Raw genomic sequence first — 21,271 nt, 5'->3', positions numbered from 1 at the left:
TCTGTGGAGTTTGAGTCTCTTGCACAAAGACATGCTTCACTGTTTCCTCATATCAATTGATTTTGCTTCAGTCCTCACATTCACAAACTTAAGAGGGAAGAAAATCAATGAAACATCCATAGAAATGTTTCTGTAGTCGGTCCAGTGGAGATTAGCTGTGATACTGTACATCCCAGCGTCATTTACAGAAATTGTGCTTCTGACAGATCCTCGTCTGTTTCACCTCCCCGAACCCTCCTGCCTGCTGTCGCCTTTTCAGAGGAAGTCTTTTGACACCGCCTCTCCAAAGTTGGGTGCAGCCATCAGGATAGCGATGGTACAGATGATGTTGAAAACACTGAATCCGACCAGACACAGGCGGTCAATGACAGCTGCGGCAAATTGCCACTGCTCTGCCACACTCAGCTGCCGGTCCTGTTCCCGAACACGCTCAACCATGAACTGCACCTCTTCGAGCAGGGCCTGTAGCTGGGTTTCTACCCCCCCGGGTCGAGTCACACTGCTGTGGGCTTGTATGGCACCCACTCTCCCTGCTCCGACCTCCAGGCCATAGGGAACGGAGGAGGGTGTTGATGCATCAGGGTCTGGGGACACAGGAGGTTCCTGCAGCGGGCTGCAGAACCTGGTAGGTAGGTGGTGCTGATGGGTGGGTGTATCTCCACCTGCTCCTCCTCCTTCTCCTCTTACTGCTCCTTCTGCTTCTCCTCCTGCACCATTAACCCTCCCATGACTAGTGGTTCTGCCCCTCTGGACTGACTCCGACTCGGCAGTTGTCTGGAAGGTCTGGAAGCTCATGTAAGGGAGATGACCATTGGGCTGGGGGTGTGGATTGGGGCTGAGACTGGGAATAGGGAGGACGACGGCCTGGCATGCGGGCCGGGGCAAAGGATGGCTGAGGTGGGTCAGACTGACCTGCAGGGAGGTGAGGCTCTGTGGGCGGATGGAGGGCCCTGGGGTCGGGATGGTGGTGGTGGTGGTGGTGGTGGTGGTTGGCGAGGACAGGGTCTTGCTCTGAGAGTCTACCTGGCTGTGTGAAAGACCAGGTTCCATTCCCTCCCCTGGACGCTTCATACGCAAGAACCAAGGAACCCACTGCAGCAGAACCAAGTGCACCTGACAGCAGACAGAGATGTATATTTATTTATCATACCATGACGCATATTAAATAAGCAGGAAGGATCCAACTCACCAAATGAGGCATGTGTCCATTGTTGGGATTGTGATGATGGCACTGAAGGACAATGACTGTGGCGACTACTGACATCCCAACAATCACCATGGTGCTGGCAAAGTACTGACCTGAAACAGCAGCAGAAGAATGATGGATTAATACTGAAATCCTAGTAAACTAGTACTAGTACCAGTGTACATTTCACTCATGAGGATCCCACCAGCACCCACGCAGAGATACACCTATGTGGCTTTGAAGGGCAGGAGACTGACCTATGAGTGGCACAGAATCTGAAGTTGCAGGCATGATCTCTGCTACCATCAACATGAAGACAGTCAGCGAGAGGAGAACTGTGATGCCTGGAGGCAGACAGAAGACAGCAGGGAGATGTTGGATGAAAAGGGAAGAAACTAGTTGCACTCACCCATTGGGAGGTTATATTTAGTATGCTGCACTTGACTTCTTCCCACAACCCCTATATCTGTCTCACTGACACTCCAAAGCAAAACCCATTTATTCTTACTCATCTTTTATCCCTTTTTTAGTCTCTCTCCGTCCCTCCATCTCAGCCATCTTGTCATTTTCCTAAAGCGTTATCTTGACTGTAATTCGTCACTGAGACAAGCTTTAAGTGGGATAAATAATAATCTCTCACATACACAGCCATAAATTTATTTCATCACAGGTGCACTTGTCTCACACTCCGACCCATCTGGTTGTAACACCCTCCATTTCCCCCCTCCTTTTATTCCTCACCGAGGCTGATCTTCTCCCCGGAGTTGGCAGGAAGCACGAAGACGAGGAGGGTCATGGAGGAGAGAAGCACGCAGGGAATGAGGAGGTTAAGAGCATAGTACAGTGTTCTTCTTCTTAAGGTCACCACAAAGGTTACATCGGGATACGGCTCTGCACAGCAGTCATAGAAAGCCTCATGACGATCTCCAGGGACCCCTGAGAGGACAGAGAGTGCGAGCGAGAGAGCAAGAGAGAGTGCGAGCGAGAGAGCAAGAGAGAGAGAGAGAGAGAGAGAGAGAGAGAGAGAGAGAGAGAGAGAGCAAGAACACACTGAACACCTCACTGAAAACAGGAGAATAACATCTTTTATGAAGCAGAATATGACAGTGAGATAAAAACGGGATATAAAATCCTAAAATGAGAAGCAGATAGAGCAAGAGGGGAAAATTCAGAACTACGTTACCAATGAAAAAGCTGAGACAGATCGGATTTCTGTAGTTGTAATAGACTACACGGCTCTTTGCTCGTGTAGCCATGTAGCTCACTTACTTACTGCATGTAGCTCACTTACTTACTGCATGTAGCTCAAATCCTACTCAAACACCACCGACACAACCGGCCTACAGGAGGGTCAAACCAAAGTGACCACTCACAACTTTGAGCCTCATTGCACCACAAGTGCATGAAGCAGATCTTTTCTCTTTACCACTCCACTCTTAACAAAATGACAAATAGCAAGCCAGCTAAAATCTAACAACATGTTTCATAACAAACATCATTAACCTTCAGAATAATTAAAGACTGCAAATACTGAGCGTCACTTTGTAATTGAAGCCCTGGACAACCAGTCTTACCCAGCAGGTCCCACTCCCCGTTGGTCATGTATCCTGACACGTCTGCCTCCTTCATCTGAAGGTCCAACAGCCAACCGTCAAATGTCCAGGAGCCAAACTTCAGTTCACAGTGCTGGATGTCAAATGGAAACCAGCGCACATCCACACTGCATGTACTGACAAAAATTCCTTAGAGAAATATGGCAAAAGTAAACAGTTAAAAAGTAAACAAATAACAAGATGTGATGGGATAAAAAAAAATCCCAATTAAAAATGTGAAAGCTGTTGGTGCAGACATCTGGAATTGAGTTTACATATGAGTGATACAAAACAGTGCTGAAATTAATTTGCTGCAGAATGTTTCATTTGCATCAGATCGACTAAATCTTACCTGGAGGCAGATACTCACAGAAGCCACTGGAGTTGACCAGCACATTGGTCTTAAAGGTGGCGTCAAACTTATCATGAGCACTGGAGGGTAACAACACCATGAGAGGATATGTTAGAGATCAGCATCAGCTCTGTGTGTGTGTGTATATGTGTGTGTATGTGTGATGTACCTGTTATAAAGCAATATGTCCGGTGTCCAGACTTGGTCGGGAGTGAAACGTAGGTTTTTAACTCCAGGGTACTCGGACTGGTTCCACTGGAGGTAGTGATCATACCACTGCTGGAAGACGCAACAAGGACACTGGATTTACATTTATGAAGCAAAACTATAGAAATACCTGCAGGGTGATATAATTGGCACGTTATATTTCCATGTTTCTAAGTATCACGCTGATGCAGAGCCTATTAGTTAGACACCATGAATCCATACCAGCATCTGCGGGGCTGTTGTCTATCTCATCCTGCAGAGGAGGCAAGGAGAGAATTCTCCGCATGGATCAATAACTATTTATTGTTTTTATTATTTATTATACTCACCATTTGTAACCAGGCATTTGTAGTGAGGATCTGGTTCTTCTCATCCTTGTATGACACAGAAAGAGGATTAGAGGATTGGGTCTATTTGCTGTATTTTCTAAATGTGTATGTTGTGTAGATCGATGCGGTTGTGTTTGAATCCAGGTGACATATGCAATTGTGTGCATATTTTGTTGTGTGTGACATACCACATCCATAACCTGCATAAGAGTGAAGGAGAACTGGACAGTGATAGGCTGAGAGTCATTGGCCACTGGTCTTTCCATCGGGTTGTAGTCCCTCAGCAGCTCTCTCAGCAGAAAGCGCTGGTGAGGGCCCTGCTCTGATACTGTAGACAGCAGGGAGGAGGGAGGTGAAGGGAGAGAAAGGACGGGACAGGACGGAAGGAGCAGGGGAGAGAGGGAGAATCAGAAAAGAGCCAGATACAAAGTGACGGAGAGAGAAAGGAGGACAGTTGTGATTACAACGACAGGACAGTGAAATTGTAGGTCTGACACAGTAAAAGAGTGGAAAAATTGTCAAAGGTACACAGTTTACAATTGTAGAAACATGGATGAGAGGCTTTTAGAAGTGAGAGCGTGTTTTAAAGGTTGGCTTGCTTTTAGATGAGAAACAAATATATACAATCGATGGAGGACACCGGACAGCAGCAGGGAAGAACGTGAGAGGAAAAGAGAAGAGGCAGGGAGAAATGGTGGGAGAGAAGCGCAAAAGCTTCTCCTAATCAATTACGTCTATGATTGATCACCAGCAGACAGTCGGAGTCTTCCTGCTGCCGTTAAAATGTCAGTTTCATTCAGGGAAGGAAATAGTGGCGCTATTAAACACCGAAACACCCCAAAGCACGCGCACACACACACACACACACACACACACACACACACACACACACACACACACACACACAAACAGAGCACTCACAATGATGAGAGAGAGGAAGTTTTTCTCTTAACCATAAAACACCTCCGATCCTCACGTGATTCATTCTCCCATTCTCCACAAGGTATTCACTGTGATATGGAGGGAGCTTTGGTTGGTGAGTGTAAGAGCCACAGTGAATATACCTTGATAACTGTGTAACACCAGTACACTCTTACAGTATCCACACATTTTATGCACATAACCACTAACTACCACTGACAAACCATATGGAAGAACGACTCCATGATCAGCAAATGATGCAAGATTAACACACACACTGTGCAGGGTCCAATCTATATTCACTAATGACATCACACTGAATATCAGCATGAAAGTACACAGAGGACTATAATTCCGGTTAATAGTCCCTAATGTTCACCCACCGTAAATTATTTCTATCTATCTATCTATCTATCTATCTATCTATCTATCTATCTATCTATCTATCTACAGTAAGGAGTATTGCATATCGTGCTACTTGGTCATCATAATATGAATACATTTTTCAGGCACTCTTAGTGTTTAAGTGAGCTGCTGCATGCACGGTTATTATGAACATAGTGCTCGCTGTAATATGCAACAGCACAGGCAACATGCAGGCAACATCTATAAAACAAGCACTTGTTCGCGCACAATTCTACTCAAAGAATCACTGAAAGTCACTCACCCTGGAGCAAAGCAGTGAGTATCAGCAGCCAGAGCACCACAGCCTGCCACATACTGCATTCATCTGTATTATCAGAGAAAGAGTGGAAGAGCGAGAGAGGGAATGCAGGGAGGGGAGGGGAGGGGAGGAGGGGAGTTAAGGTAAAGGGCTAGAGAGAAAGAGAGACTAGAAAAGAGGTGGAGAGAGCGTGATACATGTGGGTGAGCAGGGAAAGGAGGAGAAAGAGCGGAGGAGCGAGAAAAGAGGAGGAGTGGGTTAGAGATGCGGTGAGACTGATTCTCCTCTCAATAGGAAGGTGGTTGAGTCAGAGCCATCCACTGACACGCTGATCCTCATTAATGCTTTGCAGACATTCCTCTCTGCTTTGATCTGTTATCACAATTCATATCACAGTTCAGTCACCAATCCCTGCACCATTTCCTCTGGTCTCTTCTACTTGTGAAGCGCTCAAGTCATAACCACATAAGGAAAAAAGATGGCAAGGAGCTTAGCTATTGTTGTCCGAGCTGGCCACTTATCGTTTTTTTTAAAGCAAGCTGCTTTCAAATTTACACTGGGCAACTATAGTGTAAGCCACCCCAGCTGTCAACAACAAGTTTGCATAGACACTACTTCCAATATAGAGTAATACTGACACCCACTGGACATGATAACAAAGTACAATATTTCCACTGCCAGACATAAACTTAAGTCTGCCAGTGGCTCCATATAATAACTTTATAAACAAGTTCATAATGTGCACCAAACGTGTCCTCTGACCGTTTTTTCATGAAAGGAGTACATTGTCATGGTCGGAATACAACTGGAATCGATGACCCCTGTCTATGAATTTATTTTAATCTTGATTTTAATTTAATTTGCTTGTTGAGTTCTGAAGATTTTCAAAAATAAAATTATCTTATTTGAAATTGTTGGTAGTGTTTGTATTGTTTTTTCTTTGATTTTCTTCCAGTTAATATATTTGTCCAAGGTTGAATCCACTTGTCTGTCTTAGTCTGTAAAATAACTTTCCAACGTGCATATTTTGTTTATACTTGGGGATCATGAATGTAGCATAAATATGAATTTTTAATTAACTTTATGGAACACATAAGCGGTCCCTGTAATAAACATTAATAACACACTGCAATGATTTTTAAGTTTCAGAAAAGTCGCGTTTGGAACTGAAAACGCTACAATCAAAACGACACAAAAAAAAAGTTCTCAAACGTAGGTCACATGTGGAAACTATTCGGACGCGGCCACTGCTTTCGTCATCTATGTGCGCCTCGTGTCTGTGTATCTGGTCGAAAGTGATGTGCGTCACTAATCCGCGCAGAAGCACTTTGATTGTTTCTGTCACTGCATTGATCAAATATCTCTACGACACAACTGGACGGAATGAAGCGCTGCGAGTGAAGGTAAGGAATTAAAGCCGTGTGAGGTGGTTCAACATGCGGGGCCTCTGCTCCTATGCGCTGCGGGCTTTTGCTGCTTTTAACGCTAAATAACGACTCGCTTGTGCTGCAGTTGGAAATGGTGCAGTGGCGGTGCGGTGTGCTTTTAGCTAACGCGCTACAAGCTAACGTGAACCAAATGCTACGTGACTGCGTAATGGTTGTATGTATTTGGTCAAATTCCTGTACATGTTATAGCTTATATGGGGGTTTCCTGTTACACGTTCCTAAATATAAAAGCGCGTCCATGTAGCTAGTTAAATGTCAATGTTTACGTCTAAGCTGCAGTAGCTAGTAGCGCCACAGCTGCATGCACGCGCTGCCTGTAAACCAGCACACACGAAAGAGTTAAACCTTTATAATTTCTTTTTACTGTGCAAAATAGTTATTTCGCCTCTTTGGAGTCATTTGAATGGCTGACAAATTCTACACGTGAGTCGTATCAAACGTTAGATTGATATTTGGCGTTTATAGGTATTTGTTGACGATAAACCTCATTTTCTCATTGCTTGTTTGTTTTTATTGTTGCGATTTAAAGTTGAATATCTCTGTGGTGTTCTCATTTAGTCTCTGTTACACGGATGTTTGTTTGCTCAGGCGTCTCGAGTGTCTTACAGAGCAACGTTAGCCTCTGTATTATCGATGTATCCGCTGTAAACTGAGTCCAGTTCCTGAAATGCAAACGATGTATTTCCACTTTGACTTACACCTGTGTAGTAAGTAACTTTGTACCACAGAGATCAAGTGTGTGTGTGTGTGGCGGCGGCGGCACAGTGCGCTGTACCGGTGTGTCTGAAGTGGGATTGTAGTGATCTTCACCTTTTGATATCGTGTCACAATGCTGTCGTGATAGGAACTATAAGGAATTAAGAAATTGGGATGTAATGGATGATTTTTAACATCGATAATTAAAAGGACGAGCTTGATCACAACATTTGATTAATTGATTTAATCCTATTTAAGGAGGAAGACCTGGTCTCGACAGCAATACAAACACAGTATGCAGACATTAAATTAAGTAATAGAAAAGTATATAATAGTTTTATAAAAATGTCAAGACCCGGTCAGAGTTGCTCGGGTTTATTAATAAACTCCCCTAGTCTGATTTCACTCAGGGGCAATTTGTCCTTTACTTTAACTCCTACTGTAGGTCGTTTCAGGCAGCGTGTGTGTGTGTGTGTGTGTGTGTGTGTGTGTGTGTGTGTGTGTGTGTGTGTGTGTGTGTGTGTGTGTGTGTGTGTGTGTGTGTGTGTGTGTGTGTGTGTGTGTGTGTGTGTGTGTGAGAGAGTGTGTGAGTGTGTGAGAGAGAGAGAGAGAGCGAGAGAGAGAGAGTTTAGCCTAGATACACTCCATACCCAAAGTCAATACACTGCAGGATCGAAGCCCTTTGAAATAAATGTCAGCGCTGATTGTTTTCATCCTCTCATATGCGGAGATGACCGAGCGAATGTGTTCCCCCAAAAAAATTGCATCCAGTTGCAAATGTCCAGGCCGACTGGACTGGAGCCGAGGAGCGCCGGGGATCTTTGCTCGTTTCTGATTCATCTTCCTCACCCTTCTTGAGCGTCTGAGGCACACCAGACTCTGCCCGCGACTTAGATGGGGTGGTCGAGTTCACGTGGCTCAAACTTTTGTTTTCCTTTGAAACGGAATCGAAAGTGACATTCAGCGTCTCAGCACTTTTGCTCTCCTCCCTGTGATCCCGGGCTTATCTCCCGGGCTGTGGTTTTCATTACACTGACGCGCCCTCATGGCAGCGTTTATAAGCGGGCGGCTTTACTTTGCCTTTGCACTGAGGGCGCTGCAGAGAGGAGAGGAACCCGGCGATGAAAACACGGCGTTACTGCTCCGCTAATGAAAGACATTTAAAAGTCTGGGTTTAATTTGTACTGTCTGCCGGAGTCTCGATGGGCTTTTTTGTCATGGAAGTCGGTAAAGTCTTCACCTCCGAGCTGCAAGAGCGTTCACCGCCCCTTTGTTTCCGCCTTCGTTTCCAGGTGAGACCTCGCATTCAAGCGTTATTAATAAGTCAGTGAGTATGGCGCGGTAACGGATTTAAAACATGAACAAAGACCAGGTTTCATCTATGAGAAGTAAAAGGACACTCGGTTGAACTCTTCACTTGGCTTATGGAGGCGGAGAGTAATGTGATGAAAGAAACGCTCTGCTCTTACCCTGGTTGTATGAGTCAGTGTCAGTTCAGGTTTTTGCCGCCCCCTGGGCCGCTGGACATGTCTGGCCATGTTACAGGAATAAACCAACAGGGTGCTGCTCTCTACTCCAACGTTTGGACAGCACTGCACTATGGGACAGAGGCCAGTGTGCTGACTGGGCCAGAGCGGCTGAAACCTGACTCAGTATTTGGAGTCTCCTTGTTGCTGCTCTGTTTCCTACAGACATAATGGAGTGTTGTCGGATATGACACCTGACGCAGAATCAATGCTCACGTACCATAGAAGGGAATATCGAAATTTTGGATCGTCTCGGGCTCTGTTACAAGAAATCTCTTTGTCTTAAGTGTCCCTGCAGATGGGTTGTTTGTAGTCGAGACGCGTAGCCGGGCATAATTTCACGTCCTCAGCTTGGCAGTCCTTGTCGTCCCCTGTCCTTGAAAACGTCCCTTTGGTCGACGTCGGCGTCTCACTTACCTCTCCTCTATAGATCCAGATCCAGCAATAATTTGTAAGGCCAGAAATAACACAGAATAGTTGCAAGAAGGCCTGAATTATTAATCGCCAGCCTTTTACCCAGGGATTAAGTTTCAGTGTGACTGGGAGAGTCAATATGTCACCCTGTAATATCCTTGTTGACTGGATGGGATATAATCGGCATCTGTCTATATAACAGAGTTAGCAGCGTCGATGTGTGTGAGAGTGTTTCTCCCTCTCCTTAATAATGACATCGTCCATGCATAGATTCTGATTTATTTAAGGAGGTTATCAAAGCATACCATTTTAATCCTTTACTACTAATCCAGTTTATTCATATCCTTTTGACGTTGTTCTGTGTTTGTGTCTCAGGTGCTGTCAGCGTGAGACTGCCCTGACTGTCCACCAGGGTCTGCTGTCTCGACACACCCATACAGGTGCTGCACTGCCAGCCACACCGTTGCCCCTTCGAGCCCAACCCCTGCGCTATGAGCAGAGGTAGAGGAGGGCCTTCCAAGGAACATTATAATAAGTACCCCCCACCCCACCTCCAGGCAAGAGAGAATTATTACAGGCCTGGCCCAAGTTCATTCTACCCTAGAGCTGGCCCACAGCAGGTCCCGCATCCAAGCGAGTTCTACAGCTCTGCCCGTACTGGAGTGCCCCTCCTGTCCCCGCCGCCTTCTCTCAGCTCTTCTGCTCCACCCCTTCGAGGAGGATACAGTCCTGCGTACCATAAACCTAACATTTCACATCATCAGAACAACCATTACCATTCTCCCTGTCCTGCTCCCGATTCTTTTCAGCACCAGCTACAGTTCCTGAGGGGGGAGCGCGAAGAGGCTCCACAGTTCAGAGCCAATCTGCGAGGAGGTGGATCAGTACCACAAAGACCTCCTAGTTCATCATACCAGCCTCAGCCAGGATACAGTAGATATCCAAACCCCAGCAGCAGCAGCAGCAGCAGCAGCTCTGGAGGTAGAGGGCCATACTGCCAAGACCACAACCTCACATACCAATCCCGTGCTAGAGGCTCTCGACACACAAATCAAAACCAGTTACAAGGAAAAAGCCGCAACCAGTACTCTAACAGGCAATGGTCCTCCCATATAGACTTTATGTCTGAGGGTTTTCAAAGTTTATCCCTTCACAGAGACGAGCACAGAGGAGGAGAGAGTTTCAACAGACCCTCTCCTGTCGGTAGCTCAGCAAAGAGGAGCTTCAGTGAAGTTCCCATCACTCTCACCCTTGACATCCAGGAGCAGGTACACAGGGCCTTAGCAGCTTTGAGGCCAAGTGAGAGTATCCCTGCAAAATCGCTAGCCAAAAAGCTACGTCTGCCCAAAAAGGTAGTCAACAAGGCTCTTTACTCTTTGGAACGCTCCCTTAAAGCCTCCAAGCAAGGACTCCACCCTCCAGAGTGGAGATTGTGCAGAGGTGAAGATCAAAGATCGATCTTGCAAAGACCGCCCCCACCCCCATGTGTAAATTCAGAACACCCTGAAAACCCACAAGTCAACCTTCAAATCAAAGTAGAAACAGAGGAAGTCTGTATTGAAGCAATCGAAGACGGGACTGAGTACAGTTCTTCATACTGCTCTTCCTCAGAGTCATCTGACTCTGAAGAAACACAGACACCTGCTACAGCTGAACACCAGGGGAGACAACGGCCCAGCAATACAAGCTCCCCTGTTCAAGAACTGAAATCCCCCACCATGACAGACCATAAGCAGCGAGTGCTGCAGTTCCTCCTGGAGACGGGGGAGGCAACTGCTCTCGTCATAGCCAAGAACCTGAGTCTGAGGACAGCCAAGCAGATCAATCCCACCCTTTACGCCCTGGAGAAGCAAGGTGATGTCAACAAGAATAACAGTGCCAACCCCCTTATTTGGGAGCTCTCCAACCATCGCAGAGAGAGGATGCAGCGGAGCCTCAAGGCAGCAAAGGCCACCTCAACAGAGAGGATTAAGATGGAGGAGGGGACCAGCAGAGACGAGATGGAAACTGAGTCCACCCTCCTGCCATCACCAGAGCTGCTGAGCCCCGAGCCCAATCAGTGGTCAGAGCAGGACAGTCACAGGACACCAGAGCAGAGCCACAGTAAAAAGGTGAGTAACATTTTCTATGTTTTGTTTATGCATGTACAGTATATTGGACAGCATCTAACTGACCCAAAGGAAATGGGCACTTCAATAGATCAATATATCCTCCCTGAAATATTGAATCTGTGCCTTTACCTTTTCCCGGTCTGCTTCCTCCCTCCAGCCCTCATCCATTACCTCACGTCAAGATGGGACCAATGAAGGACAGTGGGCCAATGACGACATACCAGAATTCCTCAACGCTATTCGACGAGAGACGGACGCCTCGAGACAAACCGGAGAGAGGACCAGCCCTATGGGAACAGTTGCAGTGTCCCTGGCTGCTCCTCCTCCCCAGAACCTGAAGGCCAAGTTACAGGAGGTGAGGCTGAAGAACCCTGTCAGCGGCCTCATGGAGTATGCCCAGTATCTGGGCCAGACCTGTGAGTTTCAGCTCCTCGACCAGTCTGGACCTTCTCACGACCCAAGGTCAGTTACACAATGGGATGGTTACTTTCTTCATTCATACATGTCCGCGTTTCACATTAATTAATCAAACATCAACACCGTCTGTATGCATGTTGTAACTGAATAGAGGTGAAAGTAGATTTACAATCTCTTTTCTTTTACCCACATTTGTACTTTCTGTACAGTATCTATTGATTGAAGTCCTAAAAAGAAATCTGCTCCAAATAAAGCTCTTAAATAAGTGCAAGTCATTTGATGTATTGATTTATTTAACAATTTACACTTAGGGATGTTGTTCCCCCATTAATTACTATCACCCAACAGCAGTGTTACAAATCTCAGTTCACACTTCTTCTGTCTCGACACTTTTCTCTCTCGCTCTTGGCAGATTTCGCATGCAGGTGATGCTCAATGGCAGATTGTTTCCTGTAGCTGAAGCTTCCAGTAAGAAGGTTGCGAAGAAGGATGCCGCTGCAGCCACTCTGCGCATCCTGACCGGGGAGATGCAGGGAGGGGCGAGTACGGGAGACGAGGGAAATACTGTCATTATGGACCAGGTCGCCGATCTGTCGCCTGACACCAGTGTATGTTTGTGTGGGTCAAAGAAGCCCCATCATCCATTTACATTAGTACACTGATTGGTTGGACACGTTACACATGTATAGGGAAGACTTCTTTATTAAATATTACTTTATTTGCAAACAGAACATCCAAAAACATAATTATTCTCTTTTCTGTCCATTGTGGAGCAGGGCACAGGTGGACTTTTCGGGCCCGGGGCTGTGGAAGTGATCGGAATGGTGGAGTCCCCTCGGCAGCCTTTGTCGCGTTCTCTGCCTGGCGGGAAGAACCCGGTGTCTCTCCTAATGGAGTACAGCCAACGCAGCGGAAACCCCATTGAGTTCATCGTCACAGGCCAGGCAGGCCCGCCACATGACCCAAGGTACTGAATGCTTCTCCTCCCTCTGCATCTGTCCTTCTGTGTGTCCTCCCCCACACCACCTGATGTGAGGACCAGTGGTAGTACACTTTTCCCCCAGGGGAAGCAGTTTATCTGCTATTTCTGTCCATCCTGGCCTCGATACTGTAGTCAGCTGACAGAGGCACAATTCCATCTCTGTCCATCTACTCCTCATTGCTCTTTTATCTTATAATTCTGCTCTTTAGGCAGTTGGTCAGATAAGATACAAATCTAATCTGCGCTTTGCTCCACTGCCTTTTTGAAACACTACATACAGTACATCTGAAACCACTGATTTACCTCAGCGGGAGAAGTGAAAGATCTGGAATAACTTACCAAGTGTCAATTCATCGCCAATCCTCACAAAATCTCTGATCTTGGATACGAAACCAAAACATTTTACTCCATTTGTTTCCCTCTATCCTGCATATTCTCTCTCTGGTGCTCAGGTTCAAGTACAGGGTGAAGGTCGGCGAGAACTTGTTTGCAGAGGCTTCAGCCCCAAGCAAGAAGGCAGCTCGCCAGCTGGCTGCTGAGGAGGCTGTTAAAGAATTAATGGCTGAAGGGAGACTACAGCTTAACAAGGTGAGAAGTGAGCAGCAAGTCAATCCATGCTGGTTATACAAAAGGAAAGAGAAGTGTGAAAGACGTGTGCATATTCCCAAGAGGACTCAAAAGACTTTGAGAATCCACTGCTCGCTTAGGCTAAAAGAAGTGATGTGTGTTGTAGAGTGCCTTGCTGCCTCTGTGCCGTTTCCCTCTCCAACCAGACTCTGCTCTCCTTTTCTCAGCCCCAGTTGCCTCTCGGCTCCTCGAGCGATAGCGACGGCGGCGGTTCTGGGACCACGTGCCCCTCTCTGCCCCCCCTGACTGCAGACGAACTGCGGGCCGCTCATGAGGCCGGTGTGGGAGACCTCATCAACCACCTGAACAACAATGCAGTGTCGGGTCTGCTGGAGTACGCCAGAGCCCGGGGCTTTGCTGCCGAGATCCGCTTGGTGGGACAGTCTGGGCCGCCACATGAGCCCAAGTAAGTTTGAGTATCTGGTTGACCTCTTGTCAATCTGAATGAACTAAGAGACACACACATGGACAGATAACTGATGTACAGTATGGCCCTTTGTCAGAGGCGTCCCAAACTCTGCAGTAAACAACAATATTCTAATGTTAGAGGGATCTTGTGGTGTTTTTAACCTATTTTGACTGTTGCTTATTTTGAGAACCAAAATTTGACCAAGAAATGTGTAAAAAAGCAATTAAAAAATGGCTTAAAGTCTATATTTTAACCCTTTGCTGAAATATGTGTTCCTCTTGCGCAGGTTTACTTATCAGGCTAAGCTTGGTGGACGCTGGTTCCCTCCAGTCTGTGCGTCCAACAAGAAGCAGGGGAAGCAAGAAGCAGCAGATGCAGCTCTAAGAGTTCTGATTGGCGAGGCAGAGAAGGCAGCACGCACTGGAGAGCTTGTCCCCGCTGAGGTGCTGACTTATGATGTATTTTAGATTCGATGTGAATCAAACACCATGCAATGCACACTAGCATTATAAGTGCATATTCACAAATAATGGCACTTTCTCGGGGCTCAAGGTTGCAGATTAGCAAGCTGGGAGGGCAAAAGGGTTTGGTTACCTTGAGTTGAGTGCTGAAAGTTGAGCAGCACACTAACTGCAGTAAACACCAGCACATAGTTGCTCAATCAGCTCATTATAGCAAAGCTTATTCTTATTCAGCAAAACTGTCCGCATCTATGTAGATCAACCTGTAACTGCAGTTAAAACGCTACTAAAATAATAACTGAATGCTTATTGCATCACCCTAAATGATTTCTAGTTGGAGAAAGACCTTCTAATGATTTGTACATAAAGATAAAAAAAATGTTTCTGTTCAACAGTTCCTTATTTTCCTTTTATTTTCTTTCTCTCCTGCCCTCCGCACATCTCCCCTCTAGCTTCCAGTGAGTGGCAGCACTTTGCATGACCAGATAGCAATGTTGAGTCACCAGCGTTTCAACGCCCTGACAACGCGCATCCAGCACAGCCTTCTGGGACGCAAGATTTTGGCCACCATCGTCATGAGGAGGGGGGAGGGCCTGGGGACTGTTGTCAGCCTGGGAACGGGTATACACACCTTTTATAGAGCATCACCTGTGAAGCAAGGATAAGGAATTGTTACGTATGAAAAATGTAGATCGGTCAGGAAGTTGACTGCATAGTTCTGTCAGAAAGCTAAAAAAGAAGAACAAGGTCACTGCTGAACCAAGTGGCCTTTCTTTGTTGCATTCTTTGATATTGGATGTGTCATGTTTTGTTCTGCCAGGGAATCGCTGTGTTAAAGGGGAGGAGCTGAGCCTTAAAGGGGAGACTGTGAACGATTGCCATGCTGAAATCATCTCCAGAAGAGGATTTGTTCGGTAGAAATTGATCTTTCTTTGTCATCAAAGTTCCTTTTGTAATAACACCCTCCTATTCTCTCAGACTCAAAACTCGGCACATATTTATAAGTCTGAGTTGTGCTCGTCTTCCTTCCTCTCAGATTTCTGTACAGTGAGCTGCTGAGGCACTATGACGGCGAAGACGAGAGTATATTTGAGCCGTCGGAGAACAACAGACTGCGGATCAAACCTGACATCACCTTTCACCTCTATATCAGGTGGGCATATCAGATGTTGTCTTTCTCCTTGTTTACCTCCCCGTGCTCTCTCCTTTCATTCTTGTGTGCTCCGTTACTCACATGCATCAATATTGCTTTCCATTTTTGGATTAGTGGTGGCATTCCCCTGTTTGTAACATTGTCCATTAATTGGCAACACAGCAACATTACAGTTTTAAATGACCATAACAGAGGGGAGGGGGGGGGAGGCAGTAGCTCAGTGGGTAGAGCTTCCGCTTGGGAACCGGAGGGTTGCTGGTTCGAGTCCCTGCCGAGGTGCCCCTGAGCAAGGCACCGAATTGCTCAGGGGCTTCTGCTTGGAGCTTCCGCTTGGGAACCGGAGGGTTGCCGGTTCGAGTCCCTGCGAGTCCCTGCCGAGGTGCCCCTGAGAAAGGCACCGAACCCTAAATTGCTCCCCCCTCTGCGAAGGGTGGTAATGTAATGTAAGTCGCTTTGGATAAAAGCGTCTGCCAAATGATCGTAATGTAATGTAATGGGTCAGTAGTCTGAGTCACTGTATGTTTTGTGTACTTCATCTTTGTATTCTCCAGATGCAGATCTTGGATACATTTTCTGTCACCATCACAGTTTTGTAGCCTTGTTGGCTGTTTGTTCTCTCAGAAGACCACAGTCTCTCAGTACGCAGCATGTCAACAGACGGTTTGTGTTTTCCCTCTGTTATCTGAAGCACGGCGCCGTGTGGGGACGGAGCTCTCTTTGATAAGTCGTGCAGTGAATCGGGGGATGAAGTGGACGGCCACCAGCCTCTGTTTGAGAACGCAAAGCAGGGCAAGCTCCGGACCAAAGTGGAGAACGGTAGCCTCATACGCAAACATTATGCTTTATGTCGCCGCACATAATTTCACATCCTGATCTGTAATGGTGTGTGGGTGTGTCTGTGTGTCTGTGTTCTTGTGCCAGGCGAGGGCACCATCCCCGTGGAGTCGAGCGCCATCGTGCCCACCTGGGACGGCATTCAGCACGGCGAGAGGCTGCGGACCATGAGCTGCAGTGATAAGATACTCCGCTGGAACGTGCTGGGCCTGCAGGGGGCGCTGCTCACACATTTTGTGGATCCCATCTACCTGAAGTCCATCACGCTTGGTGAGACATTATAATAAGTGGAGCGTGTTGTCCCTGATTGTACTTGCAGAACTCATTTGTGTGACAAATAGTCAGTGGGGGACTAAATAATAAATTAAATGTGATGATTTATTGCGTACGTGGCTGCTGGAGTCTGAAGTTGATGTTTGCTGATTTGCTCTGGTAGGATATCTGTACAGCCACGGCCATCTGACACGGGCCGTTTGCTGTCGGCTAGCCAGAGATGGTGAAGTGTTCTCCAAAGGTCTCTCTGCTCCCTTCACACTCAACCACCCAGAGGTATGAGCACAAGCTTTCATGTTACACTCGTGAAATCCCTCCCTGTTTGTATGCACACACAAAATATTTGGCCCAAATGGAATTTAACAAGACAGGATGTCTGCAGTGATTCAGAATGTTGAAGTCCTTTTTTGTCGTCTCATTAGCAGAATATGAAATGTTGGCTGTGTGGAGGAACGTGAGTTAGTTAGTTATGTGGCAGAGTTGGAAGTAGAAGTGCTTTGATGGAGAAAACAGTTTCACTGACATTTTAGTGCATTCCAAGTATTAGAGCAGGCGTTGAAACGGTTTCATTGCCTTCAACCACTCATCAGATCAGTGAAACAACAGGAAAAACAACCGCCGCTAATCGACAAACGGTGTGAGGCAGCCATCACACTGACACGGCGCGCTACACCACTGATTTTACACGCTCTAATTGGAATTGCTGGCTCACAGTGTTGAGCTAAATTGGATTGATTGAACCAAATGGGCTCACCCTCTCCCCTCCCTTCTCCCACACCACCTGGTTGGTCTCTAGGTGGGCAGGGTGAGTGTGTATGACTCCACACGTCACACAGGCAAGACCAAGGAGTCCAGCGTGAACTGGAGCTTCCCAGACCACCACAGCGTAGAGGTGCTGGATGGGACCAAAGGCAAACTGGACGGGTATGTAGAGCTGGAAGAGGCTGCTATCTTATTGAATGTCATAATACGTGTATCATAGAGAAATAAGCACTGTTGTGTAGGTTTAGGAGTAACTTTGTATTCATTTCCAGCAATTTGCAGCGATATTTAGCAGTTTAGAATTAAAACAGTCAAAGCCAGTTGCTGTATATCCTGCTTCAACATCCAAGATGAATTCCAGGGATGGGATTTTTCATCAATATCTTATACTGATCAAATACATGCCTCAAACTACTGGTCTCAACATATACTATGGTAACAAATATGCTACGCTTTGCCACAATTATTCTCAACATGCAAAACTCAACTGTCTCAACTGAAAATATGCATTTCTTTTATTTCTTTTCTTTTATATCATCATAAAATGATAACTTATTCTATTGTATGCAATTAAACCTGTTAGGACACCCAGTCATTACAACTGAGTCACCTCAGAGTGTAAACAGCGGGCAGTTATGTAAACAAACATGAGGAAAAACTGTGTCATGACACTTTGCTGGACACACTCTCTCCTCTCCCCTGTAGAAACAAAATGGGCGTGTCCCGCGTGTCCAAGTCCCACCTGTTCTGTCTGTTCCACACCCTGTGCCAGCGGTGCGGCCGCAACGACCTCCTCACCCTGCATTCCTACGCCCAGGCCAAGAAGTCAGCCGAATCCTTCCAGCAAGCCAAGCTGAACTTCTTCCAGGCTCTCAGTGTCCACGGTTATGGTGCCTGGATTGGCAAACCGTTGGAAGAGAAGAGCTTTGAGTCAGGAGAAGGGACTGTGAGGAACGGGGCAAGCGTCCCACTGGGATTCAGTTACAGCAGCAGAAATGGAGGTGCAATAGATATAAAGCCGGAGACCGTATAAAATGGCGAATAATATACACGTGTGGAGGGAAAGTACATGGCAGGGGGCAGATGTGAAAGAAGATGGCACAAGAACACAGCTGGCAGCCGACACTGTTCTCCAGAGGATCACAGTTTCAGGCTGCATGAAGAGGCTAATGGAAAGAGACAGAATAAGGAACGGATGAAGGACAAGCAGAAGAGGAGGGCAGGCCTGAAGAAGAAGAAGAGGCGCAGAGAGCTGCAGTGAAAAGGCAGCGCAAGGGAGAAGTCCAGGAGGTAAACGATCTTATCAAACAGAATTCAGTTTGACGTAACTAAAGAATTACTGCAAACATCACTACAAAGGCAGGTTTCATTAGGTTAAAAATCAGCTTGTTTGTCAATGTGCTTGTACGTGTGTGTGTCCATCCTCAACCAGCCGTTGGTTTCTTTGTTATTGCCGTGTTCGATCTATGCACACATGTAGTTTGTCCTCAGCTGATTTTGGGCTCTTTGGAGCTCTGTTAGCTTTGTCATATTGCTTTTATATACGACAAAAGCTTTCTAATCAGAATTTAACCTAATCTAACCTGTCTTTGTAGGCCTGTTAGGACCTGTGATTGTTGTTGTGGAAATTAAGACCTTTAACATCAAATGTTTACGTTATTTTCTACTCGCTACACTCACCCGCGTGGAATGAAAAGGAGCTCCGTTAGTTTGACCAGAAAGAATCTTGGGGATATTCTTCATAGGAAAGGTTTTATGAAAATTGCACTCAATTAGGTTTAGGTGTGTGTGTGTGTGTGTGTGTGTGTGTGTGTGTGTGTGTGTGTGTGTGTGTGTGTGTGTGTGTGTGTGTGTGTGTGTGTGTGTGTGTGTGTGTGTGTGTGTGTGTGTGTGTGTGTGTGTGTGTGTGTGTGTGTGTGTGTGTGTGTGTGTGTGTGTGTGTGTGTGTGTGTGTGTGTGTGTGTGTGTGTGTGTGAAAACGGTCCTGATGCATCCGTAGCTTTCAGTGTGCGTAAAAAGCTTTCACTGTTCATAACAAGCACATCAGTGCCAACTTTCCTCTGACCAGTGACTAACCAAGCATTCAGTGTCCAATATTGGCTTTAGCCCCTGTAGATGCTCCAAAGTCTGTGTTCATCCCCCTTTTCTCATTTAAACCAACTTTGTGAAAGTTCAATGATTCTCCACCTTCAGCCGTCCACCCCTGTGTACGCCCATCATAAGTCAGTGTGCTCCCCTGACCTGTCCTATACTTCCTCTGTGCTTTAGAGACAATTACTGATGTCATGACCTCCAAGAAGCGTAATATATGTGTTCATGTTGCTTATCTGTTTTTATAATATTTCTCCTTTTTCTTGAGTTCTTGCGCAAAGATGATCAGACGCTGGAACACGATGTCTGACTTTTTAAAAGAGAATTGAGAAAAGGCCTGTTTGTCTGTCATGGCCAGGTCTTGAGGACCAGCAGTGGTCACTTCTGTTGTCCCAGTTGATTTTAAGTGTTGATTTGATCACGTCAGATGGATGATGCATTATATACATCATATATTTACAAATATGTGAACACACAGATGTACAGAAAGGTCCCAAAGCCCGAGTCCAGCACCAGAAACACTTTGCTTCATCATTAATATGAACACAAATGTTAAGTCAAACTATATATTTGCCAAGCAGCATCACCTATTTTCTTCAAGCTCTAAGCATTTACTTTTTTATTAAATATTGGCTGTAGTCGCAGCTCTCACTTCAGAGCTCGGCCTTTTCCTTTCAACATGATTATCCCAGGGATATTCAGAAGGCGGAGGATTGATAAGCCAAGTTGCCGTTGGACTTCAAACAAACCCAGCGTGACTCTGATGCCGGTTCGGAATTATTATTCTGCCGGAGAATAAATCATCTTCGCACTTTTAAGCCAGCAGGGACACCGGGTCTCTGTAAATAAGAGTAGCTCCTCTTTCGCTAACGCTGTGTATGTACTCCATAATTGGTGACACATCCCCATAACTCACACTTATTAGCAGGGTTTTTGACGTAACGTTTTAGACCCTGTTGTGCTGATGTCTAATGCAGCCATAACCCTCTGATTATGTTCTCACAATGCAGAAGGTTAAGCGAGGAATTTCAGTGAGTCATGTTTGGGCCAAGCCAAATGCGGGAGTTGGTTTTAAAGAATGTTAGCGCAGTTAAATCAAATTGTTTTTAGTTTCATACAAGCATTTGTTAACATTTCTATTTCTATATGGTAGTAAATCTTTCCTGTTGGTGGACTCGGACTTTAGTACCCTCCTCTATATGCAGATTTGGACCTTTGGCTGTACGCTGCATATGTGTCTGTGTGTTTAGATGTTTGTATATATTTAGTGTATATATTTTGTAAATCCTCTATTATTGCTTTTCTATATTTTTGTTGATGTTTTAATTGAATGCAGTGAGTTATGCTGTTGTTGGGTTTTTTTTTACCAATCATGTTGGAAAGTAAAAAATCAAAACAATAAAAACATTAGCGAGGTAATGTGATATCTTGTCAGTCTGATTCGTTTGAATGAACGAGAATAAAACGTCTAAATTGGACAATCGGTGCAACTGTTTTCAGCTGTTCTTCCTTCACCTCAGCAGATATTGGTTTCCCCTAAGCTGATGGATACTGTGTCAGAGCTGCAGTTCAAGTGTTTAAAGGTGCAACTCAACCTCAGCAACATCAACACACCTCCAAGCAGCCACAGAGGCCATTGCAATACTAAAATGATTCAGCAGATGGAGACATATCAAAACCTTAGGCCGTGCGTGCGTGCGTGCGTGAGGATTGTTGAGATGTTACCAAGGTGTAGATGCATTATACTCCTGCTAATTATTTCACCATGTTATAATGAATTCACAATGGAACAAGCCAAATTCAGCTGTCATTGTTT

The 21,271-nt window shown here is 45.9% G+C and overlaps 2 protein-coding genes across 3 annotated transcripts in view; one reads left to right on the top strand and one right to left on the bottom strand.

The window, feature by feature from the left end:
• Positions 1–143: 143 nt before the first annotated feature.
• Positions 144–5,306, bottom strand: LOC143003975 (neuronal acetylcholine receptor subunit alpha-7-like). Its single transcript, XM_076154790.1, has 10 exons — positions 5,255–5,306; positions 3,855–3,994; positions 3,667–3,711; positions 3,300–3,409; positions 3,131–3,210; positions 2,761–2,928; positions 1,928–2,122; positions 1,444–1,530; positions 1,190–1,299; positions 144–1,113 (listed from the first exon to the last, which is right to left on the bottom strand). Exons 1-10 carry the CDS (start codon positions 5,304–5,306, stop codon positions 256–258), a joined length of 1,845 nt encoding a protein of 614 aa, XP_076010905.1. The 3' UTR covers positions 144–255.
• Positions 5,307–6,552: 1,246 nt separating this feature from the next.
• The window catches only part of adar (adenosine deaminase RNA specific), a 52,363-nt gene continuing 37,644 nt past the window's right edge, over positions 6,553–21,271 (top strand). Inside the window, exons 1-16 of one of the 2 annotated variants that reach the window (XM_076154699.1) lie at positions 6,553–6,654; positions 9,711–11,446; positions 11,604–11,908; positions 12,276–12,471; positions 12,640–12,830; positions 13,298–13,433; positions 13,640–13,878; positions 14,168–14,324; positions 14,795–14,963; positions 15,163–15,256; positions 15,379–15,495; positions 16,184–16,311; positions 16,417–16,599; positions 16,766–16,878; positions 17,399–17,526; positions 18,070–19,140. In XM_076154699.1, the coding sequence (XP_076010814.1) occupies positions 9,827–11,446; positions 11,604–11,908; positions 12,276–12,471; positions 12,640–12,830; positions 13,298–13,433; positions 13,640–13,878; positions 14,168–14,324; positions 14,795–14,963; positions 15,163–15,256; positions 15,379–15,495; positions 16,184–16,311; positions 16,417–16,599; positions 16,766–16,878; positions 17,399–17,526; positions 18,070–18,397 (4,104 nt within the window). In that variant the 5' untranslated portion in view covers positions 6,553–6,654; positions 9,711–9,826 and the 3' untranslated portion in view covers positions 18,398–19,140. Of the gene's footprint in view, positions 6,655–8,408; positions 8,688–9,710; positions 11,447–11,603; positions 11,909–12,275; positions 12,472–12,639; positions 12,831–13,297; positions 13,434–13,639; positions 13,879–14,167; positions 14,325–14,794; positions 14,964–15,162; positions 15,257–15,378; positions 15,496–16,183; positions 16,312–16,416; positions 16,600–16,765; positions 16,879–17,398; positions 17,527–18,069; positions 19,141–21,271 lie in introns of those variants that run through there. The other variant, XM_076154700.1, reaches the window with a different exon arrangement.

This window comes from Genypterus blacodes, unplaced genomic scaffold (assembly GCF_046128005.1).
Source record: "Genypterus blacodes isolate CSIRO-AG114 ecotype Tasmania unplaced genomic scaffold, CSIRO-AGI_Gbla_v1 ptg000063l_1, whole genome shotgun sequence".
Classification (NCBI taxonomy): Eukaryota; Metazoa; Chordata; class Actinopteri; order Ophidiiformes; family Ophidiidae; genus Genypterus; species Genypterus blacodes.
Note: the sequence above shows the minus strand (reverse complement) of the source record. Positions and strands in the feature narration are given on the sequence as shown.